Source organism: Halichondria panicea, chromosome 14 (assembly GCF_963675165.1).
Source record: "Halichondria panicea chromosome 14, odHalPani1.1, whole genome shotgun sequence".
Lineage (NCBI taxonomy): Eukaryota > Metazoa > Porifera > Demospongiae > Suberitida > Halichondriidae > Halichondria > Halichondria panicea.
In genome coordinates, this window is record NC_087390.1 from 1,799,293 (window position 1) to 1,812,381 (window position 13,089).

The 13,089-nt window shown below is 38.2% G+C and overlaps 1 protein-coding gene across 1 annotated transcript; it reads left to right on the top strand.

Annotated features, from left to right (window-relative positions):
- The first annotated feature begins 1,517 nt into the window (after nt 1-1,517).
- On the top strand, nt 1,518-5,023 carry LOC135347436 (ubiquitin carboxyl-terminal hydrolase 40-like). The gene is made up of 4 exons (XM_064545439.1): nt 1,518-3,056; nt 3,855-4,006; nt 4,062-4,143; nt 4,541-5,023. Exons 1-4 carry the CDS (start codon nt 2,932-2,934, stop codon nt 4,737-4,739), a joined length of 558 nt encoding a protein of 185 aa, XP_064401509.1. The 5' UTR covers nt 1,518-2,931; the 3' UTR covers nt 4,740-5,023.
- The last annotated feature ends 8,066 nt before the right edge of the window (nt 5,024-13,089 follow it).

Consider the following 13,089-nt stretch of genomic DNA (forward strand, 5'->3'; position numbering starts at 1 on the left):
GGTCTGTATTATTTACTGTATGCACCCGTACTTTTTTTTTTTAATACAGTTTTTATATAGCTGAGACCCTTGTTTTCTGAGGGCTCAGATCCTTGCTTTTATGATGCATGTGACACGTACTGTGTCTATAGAGTGCTTTATGTATATACTGCAGTGGATACACCTTGCTTTTATACTATAATTATGTATATTCATTCCATTATAATAAGGTATACCAACCTCTCTTATACTGCAGGGCTCTGCTCCTTGTGTGCTGAGTGTAGACCGGAGGAAGAGCTCAAGGAAGCCATTGCTGAGATAAGTATACCAGAACTATAGTGTGTGTTCTTTACATGGCTATACAGTGCATCCAGCTAGCTTAGAGAGTAGATTACCACACATTTGTGAGTAGCTGTACTTAAATGTAAATATCTTTCGACCCGAACATTTCTAAGAAATGATGTTGATACCAATGTGTAGGTGAATGACCAAGCTACAACATACTCAAACATTTTATAAGGTGGTGGGTTTATGGTGATTAATAGAACAACAGCAAATTGTTATAGTGGGTAATCGGTTAGAGTGATAAAACAGTAATCTTGTACAGCTAAGGTCCTGACTTTCATCACATAATTGTTCAATGGTTTAGGTAACTATCCTGACCATCCCTTTATGGGTACCGGTCTTACATAATTATGTTCACAGTGTCTATAATTCATGATTTACTGGTTTTTAGGTACACTTTTGGTTAGAGCAATATCTTCTGAAAATTTTATAACTTAGCTTTAAAAGTTCTCTGGTAAGTTTAAAAATAAATGGGCTACATTTTGATACCAAGAACATCCTATATGCTTATTCCATTGCTGAGATAACACTGTGAAAAACTACATATTCTACTATTTTCTACTGTTTTGATGACATCACAGCTGCAAACCACAAATCAATGCCACTTTAATCAACCACAAACTTAATTAAGAGTGGGCGTACAGTTATTGTACGCCCACTTACGTGGTTAATAAAAGTGTCATCGATTTGTTGTTAAGCAGCTTGTGATGTCATCAAAACGGTAGAGAATATTTACAGCGCTTTTAATCAAGACCATATCCAGTAATATTATTTCATAAGTATATTGGCCTCTATTCGAGACCAGACGTTAATTTACACTCACAATCATGAATCATTAACTTTAAAGAATAGTCAAAATTCACACTAATTGCTTAGATACAGTCACGGTATAGTAACCAACATTGTTAAAGAGCCTTCACTTTCATAAAAAGTCTGAACTTGAGACAGTCGTCTTTGAGGTACTGAGTGTTTGTCAAAAAAAAAACCCACCACCTTATAAAATGTTTGAGTATGTTGTAGCTTGGTCATTCACCTACACATTGGTATCAACATCATTTCTTAGAAATGTTCGGGTCGAAAGATATTTACATTTAAGTACAGCTACTCACAAATTTGTGGTAATCTACTCTCTAAGCTAGCTGGATGCACTGTATAGCCATGTAAAGAACACACACTATACATAGGCGTAGGAACCAGGGGGGCAAGGGGGGAAGTTGCCCCCCTCAGCCAAATATTTTGCTTTTTCGCCCCCCTTAGCCAGCACTGCTCTCTAATTGAAAAAATATTGTGAGCATGTGGCAAAAATAACAATGTATCAGGCAATGTATGTTTGCCCCCCTTAGGTAAAACATCTTCCTACCCCTATGCTATATATAGACTGTGTTCCAGATCCATCTACCAGCTTTCATCCACCACATCGTTCCATGCAGGTCACCAGTATGGTCCGTGCATGTTACTACGCATGGATGGACTGTGTGTACCTGTGCTCAACACTGCATGTATTAGGAACATCAATTCAGTATACAAATCATCATGATTAGCTATATACCCGCACATTCCAAAATGGATGTATAATAAATATATAGGGATTGCATGGTCATCACTCCACCAGTAAAAATTGCGTGGTATATTGGCCGGGAAAACATGGAAAACTACCAGTACATATGATTGACGTTGTAACGGATTGGAGTTATGCTCTCGTCTGATTTCTTGTTTCCACGCTTTTTTGTGGTTCCCCTAGCCAATCCTAGCAATTTTTCACATTGCAAATATTTTTCTAGTTGGATATACATTGTCTTTGAGTGAGAAAGATGGTTAGCTGTTTGTTTCAAAATTGTTGATCATTAATCCAACTGCAGAGGCGGTATTTTATCGAGCGATGTAGATCATTAATTGAGTGATGTATTACAATAATTAATATTATCAAGGTGATGTATTAAAATGAACGAGCAATGTATTACAGTCATTGAGTGGTGTAACTCTGATCTATATTTATAAATCAATGTACATATATATTTATTCAGGGATGTAACTCTATATCCAGCAATGATAGTTCATTATCGAGCGATGAATACGAGTTTAGGGTTCATAGGGTTTAAAGATTACTTTATCCCGCAGCCTTTAATCGGAGTACATATGCATAGACAATTGTAATACATTGCTCAATCATTTTAATATTATCGCTTGCAGTTGGAAATGATCAACAATTTTAAAACAAACGGCTAACCATACCCAATCACCCTAAATTGGTATATTCATCCATTAGCACTGAAGGACATGCAGAGACCACCTCAAGGTGGGGACTGCTGTGGTTTGCATATCATTATAATTTATTCCCTAGGTGCATACAGTGTTTCTGGCTTATAAATGTGTTATATAGTAGTTGTCCTACATGTAGCTATAGTTATGTTGTTGAGCACTATACCTTACTTTTGATTGTATAGAAAAGGTGATTTTCCCGTGTAGTTGTTGTTGTAATAGAGCTTGATGAGGTGCTTTCCTATCAATATGTAATAGTGGTTACATTTGACTATACATGTACAGGATAGGTGTATTATTGTATTTTTGGCTCAGTTAATTGACTTCTTGTGTTTGTAAATAAATTGCATGTACATAATTATGGCTCCATTTTCTCTTTCACACTTCACAGCATTAGGCAACAAATTGTTTCGTGTTCCTGAGAGATTTCAAGTGGAGGTGGCCCGGGCTAACACAATACTGGACCAGGAGAGGTGAGGGCAGTGAGGGTGTGACCAACCACACCTCTTCACGAGTTGTCTCAGTGGATATACACTACATACATGTGCCTTTACGAGTGTCACGTATTATATCATAGTTCATGTGTAATTGGCTGTAACCAGTCTACTTGCTGTTCAGGTCATAATTTATAATAGAGATAGAGACATGAGACAGAGACATTTATCTGTATGGTTGCAGTTGTATGTGTATTACTAGCTGGGTCATCTAAAGGCATGCTCCTTGGATTCATTTAAGTGCATGGTCGAACGGGTTTTGTTCTTGTGCTTCCACGTATGTATATATGCTCTCTACTATATTTATTCAGTGATTAGTCTAAGAAATTTTTACTTGTGGCCATGCATAAATTTTGGTATTAAATATAATATATGTATTGAACTGTACAGATATGAGTATGACAACACCATCAACACACTTTAACTTATCAATGCATGTTGTATAATTGTATCACAAACGTGGACTTTTTATACAAGATGTACATGTATGTACTAGCTAGCAGCTAACTTTTGTCAATACACTTATATTGTTTGATATTTTTGAGTTTGTGTCAACAATAGATAGAATGTATACGCAAGCTAAAAATACACTCTTAATAGTACCGGGATTCACGACCGTTTAGGGAAAGTACGTATAGTATATGTTTCACAATGTTTCTGGTTATATACATAACCATATATGAAGAACCAGATAATTGCACAAATGTGTGTCCGTGCAAGATAATAGTTTCACTCATGAATGCATGTACTTAATGGCCCGCCCCCTCCCCCTCACAGGTCCCCTCCAGCCCAAGGGCAGTGCTGGTTTGAGTTCAACGACACCCACGTATCTCCCATCATGGCCAAACAGATGGAGAAAATGTACCAGGGCAAGCAGAGCGCTTACATGCTCTTCTACAGGAAGAAGGACATGCAGAGACCACCTCAAGGTGGGGACTGCTGTGGTTTGAATATCATTATATTCCCTTTCATACTACTTCACAGCGTTAGGCAACAAATTGTTTGGTGTTCCTGAGAGATTTCAAGTGGAGGTGACCCGGGCTAACACAATACTGGACCAGGAGAGGTGAGGGCAGTGAGGGTGTGACCAACCACACCTCTTCACGAGTTGGCTCAGTGATTATACACTGCATGCATATGTGCCTTTACGAGTGTCACGTATTATACATGTACATGTGTAATGGGCTGTAACCAGTCTACTTGCTGTTCGGGCCATAGAGATAGAGACAGAGACAGAGACATTTATCTAGCTGTATATGGTTGCAGTTGTATGTGTATTACTGGGTCATCTAAAGGCATGCTCCTTGGAATCATTTAAGTGTATAGTCAAACTAATTAGTGGGTTTTATAATTGTACGTGCTTCCACGTATGTATAATTATGCTCTCTATCGTATAGAATAAAATAATTATTCAGTGATTACTTGTGGCCATTGATTTTTGTATTATGTATTGAACTTTGCAGATATGAGTATGACATTGCTATCAACACACTTCAACTTATCATTCATTTCTCACTGGAGTTTGTGCTGGCCAACGGAGCGCTGCAGAGAATTGAAGAGGTGGGTGTAGTTTGTTATGTTACGGGAATACATAATTATGCCTCGAGGCGTAGCCGCACGAGGGATACGGTAAAGCTGTCTGTGTGTCTGTTCCAACTGTAACTGCTCAACGGTTGCAATGCAACGAAAACTAACAGCTTTTATAGGCTTCTAGCCACCTGGATTTTGATTCGTGGATTAGCAAACTAAAGCTTCTTTCTCGAGTTATGGCTAGTTTGACTCACATTGAAGGCTATTGCAGTCTCTTTAGAATCTTTCATAGCATCATCTGTTCACATAAACTTTCTTCAACTTATAAGTTAGCCTTGCACTAAAGCGCTAGCTTTTTGTTGGCTACAAGAGTCAGAAAGAGCTGCTAAAGAAGCTAGGGAACTTGCAGACACACCCCTTATTCCTGGATGTAATGCGCATGCGCCGCGCTCAATATCACGTGTAAGAGAATCCATTTTGAACTCCAGATTCTGGCAGAATCAATTTTCTTCTTTGTTGAGGTCCTGGTAAGCCACAAACCAATCTTTTCTGTTTTTAGCTCCTTGTTATAGATACTACTTTCTGTGATTGAATTCTGTGATTAAACTCTTTTTAGACTGCTTGTTGCTCCCACTGTTTGGCTACAGGCCATTTAAGACGATCAGTATGCACCTATTAACTGTGGACACCCCTTTCTTGTGAAACAATCAAAGCATATTGCATGCCTCTTCTATAACACTCTAATACCTTTGAGCGAAAGCAAAAACATGGCGAGAGGCAAGCGCACACTTGCAACACTTGTTAGTAGCTGTACAGTGGAACCCCTAAATAAATCTTTAAATAGGGGCACCTCCAGTGCTTAATGCTTCGAGGCAAGTTTACTTCAGTCAAAAAGTAGAGAAGAAGTCTGATAGCTATATAGATGATCTTCAAGTTAGAAGTATAGAGCTATATGATCATAGAAGTTTATATAAATTATATGACATTGTGCTTCAGTTCACATTTGCAGCTTTTTTCTAACTCTTGTAGCTAACCAATAGGTAGCGGTTTAGTGCAAGACTAACACATTACTTGTGCGAACAGATGGTGCTATAATTATACTGGAGACTGCAACAGCCTCGAGGTATAATTATCTGTACCCTGGATATACTGTCCAGGATACAGGACAGAATTTACTATTCCTCTGACATTCACTGTATGCATGTGTTATACATAGGGCTGGGTGTGTTTTAACAAGGAGAGCTTTTTATTTTGAGCATTTTATCCACAGCAAATGTTATATAGATCGATACAATGCTTGTTGTATAATCGTATCACGAACGTGAGGTGGACATGTACTGCTAACGTTTGTTTTCATTATTTGCATCCATGTACACAGTTATCAAAGGACACTTATTGTTTGATGAGTTTTTTGAGGTTATATAACGAAACCCCCACTCACTCTTTAATAGCAACGTGATTCATGACCATTTAGGGAAAGTAGTTAAGTTTCACTATTATATTATACATGTATGAACCAACATTTTAGATAATTGCGTAAGTGTGTGTCCGTGCAAGAGACTAGTTCCACTCAGAAATGCAATAGAAACTGTTGGCACTAGATATTTTCTCTTATAGCTAGCACCTACATGTAGCTACAGTATAGTGTGTAGCAACCATTTCTGTACATCCAATGTGTGTATGTGTGCATGCGTTTAAATGAGACAAACTAGCTCTACGAACGGAGGCAGCTCTTTGGTATCAAGGAATGGCTGCAAGTGCAAGTACAGAGTGAGGTGGTTCTATTCCAAGGGAGCCTTTCTCGTTTTGATTTGGATTATGCTGTTGACTATAGCCTGTCTATCAGTGTCTCATGTGTTTCATGTGTTTCGTCAACGACTTGATGTCAATTTTGTAATTCCGAAATGGGTATTTGCTATCCCAGTTGTGTTTGGTTTGTTTGCAGCTGTTTTCTCAGGATGGCTAGCCGACGCTAAGCTAGGGAACTACAGAGTGATGAAATACAGTTTTGTACTGTTGTTCCTCATAAGTTTGCTTTCTAGTGCAATCACCCTAGTTCCTGGTATTGCACATTACGTGTATGTTGTTAGTGTCTTGTCTTGCATAGGTGAGAGTCTCTCTATAGTAGCTTTGGTAGCATGCTTTGTTACCTCACTACAACTAGGCCTAGATCAGATGCCCGATGCTTCATCTTCCAATATCACTAGTTTTATTGCCTGGTTTGTATTCAGTATCTATGTTGGTATTTGGATCCCTACTGTTGCCGATTTGCCCATTACCACAGATACTTTGTGTAGCAGTCAATTACCAAACTGGGTTGTCCAACTTTATAGTTTGCTGCCACCTTTGTGTATGAGTATTGTTCTTATTCTTGACTTCCTCCTTGCTAAAAAATGGCTGATAATTGAGCCAAAGTCACCTCAGTCCCTCAAAACCATCTACCGTGTTCTCAAGTTTACTTTTAAGCACAAAGCTCCCCTCAATTGCAGTGCTCTCACATACTGGGAGGAAGACGTACCTTCAAGAATGGACCTGGGAAAGTCGAGATACGGTGGACCATTCACTACTGAGCAAGTTGAAAATGCAAAGACTATCCTACGTTTGTTGCCCCTCTGCTTAACGCTGTGGCTTCTTGGGTGCTCACATGCAATTTTCCATCCACCATCTTATGCTGTTGTTTATCCTCCTGATTGGAATTGTTATGTTTCAAGGCTTCTGCCCCTGTTCACATATCACTCTTACTGGTGTGGTATGGTTTGGACTGTCTTTTATGAGTTTGTGCTATACCCAGTGATACGCAACAAACTTCCCAGCATTATTAGAAGAATTGGGATAATTTCTCTCCTTATCACGGTTGTTAGTATTGTGTTTCTAATTCTGGAACTACTAAAAAGCAAATATGGTGATTTAGATGAAATCAATTATGTTACAATCGTCTTTAATTCAATTTCTAGAGGTATGATCACAATCTTGCTTTTTAGCGCCATGACAGAATTAGTTTGTGCTCAAGCTCCATACAACATGAGAGGATTGTTTGGTGGATGTATGGTTTTGGTGTTGTTATCATCTCTTAGTATTGCCGAGATTTCTCCATTAAACGTCACATTAACAATGTGTGGGGTTGGAGTAGGCATCAGTCTTCTTGGATTCATCCTGTACTGTCTCCTGGCTCGATGGTACAAGAGGAGAGTTAGAGACGAGGACTACAATGTACACAGAGTGGTGGAGGAGGTCTATGATCGATACTTGTCAGTGAGCACTGACTAAATTTAGTTTAATTATAGATTTTTCTGTATCTGTCATTTTTTGTTGATCATGAATGTTCAGAACAATTATGTGTTGGTTTTATACATGTTTTAGCTATACGTTGATGTAACCATGCATTAATTTGTATTCTAGAAATATAGTCATTTATGCCTAATAATTATAATACTTGCCAAAGTGAAATACACGGTAAATTGTACTTTTTTTCTGTGTGGCCGTTTCAGTTTCATTTTTCCATACTGTATGGATGTGGGTTTGTTTTGACAAGGGGATATTTTCTACCATGCTGATGTACCAGTAACTTTTTTCCCCTTATTCACACACACACACACATAATTTTTGATTCCATTATTCTTCGGTATGCAGTATAATTATGCAAACAGTTTGTCAATAGACACTCATTGTTTAAGTTTGTATAGTTTGTATAAGTTTGTTTGCACCAATATAATTGTATCTGTAACTAATATTATTATTGATAGCACAAATAATTTTATACTGAGACTGACTCATGATCATTTAGGGGAAGGTCCACTATATGTTGCTGGTTAAATATACGAACCGCTCATGCAGCTATCATTCCAGTCTTATTTTTCGCGTTAACTGCTCTGCGCTTGAAAAATGCGCAATTTGTGCTATACCCAGTGATACGTAACAAGCTTCCCAGCATCCTTAGAAAAACCGGAATCATTTCTACTCATCATGGCTCTCAGTATATTGTGTTTCTGATTCTGAACTAGTATACTACTATCACAGTGATTTAGTGGCAATCGATTATGTCAGGACATTATACATTCAGTTTCTCAGGGTTTGCTCGCAATGTTGCTTATATAATACTAGCAACATGTTGCAGTTAGTTTGTGCTCAAGCTCCATACAACATGAGGAGGTTGGATGACACTCGTGGTTATCTCTTCTTTTATTATCAGCGATTTTGCTCTGTCAAACATCACATTAACAATATATGGGGTTAGTTGTGGTATGTCTGACTTATACCACGTGACCGAAGAACTATAAAAGGACCTCCCCTATAGCAAATTCAATCCACGATGCAGACTGCATAAAGAGCAAGATTATGCCGGATTTTTCAACAGTCAAAGAGCTAGTTGAGCAACACGTCGACTCCTACAGATGCTTAAGAGCCTCCTTGGTACAAGCATTGACCATTAGACGTCCCCTTTACTGGAGTTGCCAGCTCTTCTTGGCATAAAATGTATCTAAACTACGCCCATGGACCCATCGAGGCTTAGACATCTTGTTAGAGAGCAGCTTCCATGTTTCTGCCATCGCTTTGGAGTCTTAGTACCGTCAATCATGACTTCTTTCTCTTTGCTTTCAAATAAAAAACACCTTGAAAAATTATGCATACCTGGGACTGTATGTTATTTTTCTATGTATCATATACAGCTGTTGACCAATGAGATTAATTAGTGGTGATGTAAGTGTGGTATACAGTCAATTATTCTTTCTCATGCAGTATTATTGTATACATGCAATTTCTCAATGGACACCAGTCCTTTCATTATCTTTGAGCTTGTATTAACAATTGATGGTATGTACAATAATTATACAGTAATACATGCACCCAGTTCTTTATATAGGTACATGTAGATTGTACAGGTGTGCATGTGTCTGCATGTGCAAGAATAGTCTCACACTGACAAGATTTCAATCACTGTTGCCAATACATATTGCTCTCTGCTAGTATACCTATGTATAATATCAGTGTATAGTGTTAGCAATCATCCCTATATACATGTGTGTGCATGTTATGAGACAAACTAGCTCTACGAACGGAGGCAGCCCTCTGGTATCAAAGAATGGCTGCAAGTGCAAGTACAGAGTGAGGTGGTTCTATTCCAAGGGAGCCGTTCTCGTTCTGGTTTGGATTATGTTGTCAACTATAGCTTGTTCATCAGTGTTTCATGTATTCAATCAACAACTTGTCAATTTTGTAATTTCCAGATGGCTACTCGCTATCCCAGTTGTATTTGGTTTGTTGGGAGCTGTTTTCTCAGGATGGCTAGCCGACGCTAAGCTGGGGAACTACAGAGTGATGACATACAATTTTGTACTGTTGTTCTTCATAAGTTTGCTTTCTAGTGTTTTCACCCTAGTTCCTGACATTGGACATTACGTGTATGTTGTGAGTGTCTTGTATTGCATATAGGTGGGATTCTCTTTATAGTAGTTGTGGTAGCATGCTTTGTTACCTCACTACAACTAGGCCTGGATCAGATGCCTGATGCTTCATCTTCCAATATCACTAGTTTTATTGCCTGGTTTGTATTCAGTATCTATGCTGGTTTTTGGATCCCTTATGTTTCTGATTTGCCCATTAGATTTGATTGTAGTAGTCAATTATCGTACTGGGTTGTCCAACTGTACAGTTTGCTGCCACCTTTGTGTATGAGTGTTGTTCTTATTCTTGACTTACTCTTAGCTAAAAAATGGCTGATAATTGAACCAAAGTCACCTCAGGCTCTCAAAACCATCTACTGTGTTCTCAAGTTTGCTGCCAAGCACAAAGCTCCCCTCAATCGCAGTGCTCTCACATACTGGGAGGAAGACGTACCTTCAAGAATGGACCTGGGAAAGTCGAGATATGGTGGTCCATTCACTACAGAGCAAGTTGAAGATGTGAAGACCATCCTACCTACGTTTGTTACCCCTCTGCCTAGCGCTATGGCTTCTTGGGTGCTCACTTGCAATATCCCATCCACTGATTTATGCTAATGTATATCCCCAAGATTTGAATTGTTATGTTTCAAAGCTTCTAGCCTTATTCACGTACAACTCTTGGTGGTGTGGTATGGTTTGGAGTATCTTTTATGAGTTTGTGCTATTCCCAGTGATACGTAACAGGTTTCCCAGTATCCTTAGAAGAATTGGGATAATTTCTCTCTTTATCACAACTCTCAGTATTGTGTTTCTAATTCTGAAAGTACTACAAAACAATTACGGTGATTTAGTGGCTATCATGCATGTTGTTTCAATCGTCATAAATTCGGTTTCTAGAGGTGTGCTCACAATGTTGCTTGCTAGTACCATGATGGAGTTACTTTGTGCTCAAGCTCTATACAACACGAGAGGATTGTTTGGAGGGTGTATGGTGTTGGTGTTGGTGTCATGTTATAATATTAGCAAGGTTTTCCCATCAAACATCACATTAAAAACATATGGGGTTAGAGTAGGCATCAGTCTGCTTGGATTCATCCTGTACTGCCTCCTGGCTCGCTAGTACAAAAGGAGAGTTAGAGATGAGGAATACAATGTACACAGAGTGGTGGAGGAGGTTTATGATCGATACTTGTCAGCTCTGCATTAATTGATCTGTACAGTTATAGATACGTATTTTTCATCATAGTTTGTATGTTTTTGTCTATCATGTTTTCAGAACAATTGTGTACGTTAGTTAATTGCCTCATAATTATGATGCTTGTCAAGCACACTCGCTATATATATACGGTATAATTATTCTTTCTGCGGCTGTTTTAAGTGTCCATTGAAATCTGTTTGCAATAGCGAATAATGATAATTACATGTTCAAATAATGGAAACAAAATTTGTTAGTACATTAAACCTCTGTTTAATTGTCAAAAAAAACCCTCCTATATACCACATCCATACAGTGAACATGCAAATTGATTTTTGAGCTTGTATTAACAATAGACGGAATAAAAATTGAAACCCACTCTCACTCTAATAGCAACGTGACTCGTGACCATTTAGGAAAAGTGTTGACGCTCCACTAATTTATATTCCTGATTATATGCACCACTTAATTGTACGAGTGTGTATGTGTCTGCGCCCACTTCAAAGATTAATATAGTTTCACTCAGGAATGCAATACCGGCAATATTATTATAATTATGGAACTGTTGTCAATAGATATTGCTCTCTGCTTTGTACTGCCTATAAATAGTTACAGTATATATAGTGTTTAACAACCATCCCTATAATTGTATGTATAATATATCTGTTAATTATGAGACAATAAATCTACGCAGCCCTCTGGTATTAAGGAATGGCTGCAAGTCCAAGGGAGCCTTTCTCATTCTTGTCTGGATTAGGCTGTTGACTATACTTATTACCTGTATATCAGTTTCTCGTGTGTTCACGCCTGATGCCACTTGTTCAGTTTTTCGGCGTTTGCTCGCAATATTGGTTGATGAGACAATTGTTTGGATGGTGTATGACACTTGTGTTGATTTCTTACTTTATTAACATCACATTAACAGAGTTAGAGTAGGCATCAGTCTGCTTGGATTCATCCTGTACTGCCTCCTGGCTCGCTGGTACAAGAGGAGAGTTAAAATGAGGACTACAATGCACACAGAGTGGTAGGAGATCTATGATCGATACTTGTCAGTTTATTACTGACTGTCTCTTTTGGTTTATAATTATGTACCCATGCATGTAACTATAATTATTTGTAGCCATGAGTTTGTGCTATACCCAGTGATACGTAACAAACTTCCCAGCATCCTTAGAAGAATTGGGATAATTTCTTTCTTCATCACGGCTCTTAGTATTGTGTTTCTGATTCTGGAACTACTAGCAAATACGGTGATTTAGTTGCAATCAAGTATGTTACAATTGTCTTTATTTCAATTTCTAAAGGTTTGCTCACAATGTTGCTTTTTAGCGCCATGTTAGAGTTAGTTTGTGCTCAAGCCCCATACAACATGAGAGGATGGTTTGGAGGGTGTATGGTGTTGGTGTTGTTATCATCTGCTATTATTGGCTTCTATATTCCTTCAAACATCATATCAACAATATATGGAGTTAGAGTAGGCATCAGTCTGCTTGGATTCATCCTGTACTGCCTCCTGGCTCGCGGATACAAGAGGAGAGTTAGAAACGAGGACTACAATGCACACAGAGTGGTGGAGGAGGTCTATGATCGATACTTGTCAGCTCAGCATTGATTTCAGTTTTTAATTGCATACATGCATCTGGCTGTTTAAATATCAATGTATAATTATATGTGTAGTGCGCTTTAGTGTATTGTTTTTGTGACATTTATGTATATACGTATTGATTTACAGTATCTATATATAGTAGACCTATTTGTAACTGTGATTAATTGGTGTTTTGTAGTGCCAAGCTCAATGCAGTTAAGTGCATGCAAGCTAGTTTGTGCTCAGTCTATATTTACCGTATGTACCCTGTATTTGAAGGGGATATGTAAAAAAAAAGTAAACGAATTATTCAGTGAT

Coding starts and splice junctions, on each gene's coding strand:
- LOC135347436 (XM_064545439.1), top strand. CDS start 2,932: ATGTACATAATTATGGCTCCATTTTCTCTTTCACACTTCACAGCATTA. Junction 4,007..4,061: donor CATGCAGAGACCACCTCAAG/GTGGGGACTGCT, acceptor ACTACTTCACAG/CGTTAGGCAACAAATTGTTT. Junction 4,144..4,540: donor ACAATACTGGACCAGGAGAG/GTGAGGGCAGTG, acceptor TGAACTTTGCAG/ATATGAGTATGACATTGCTA.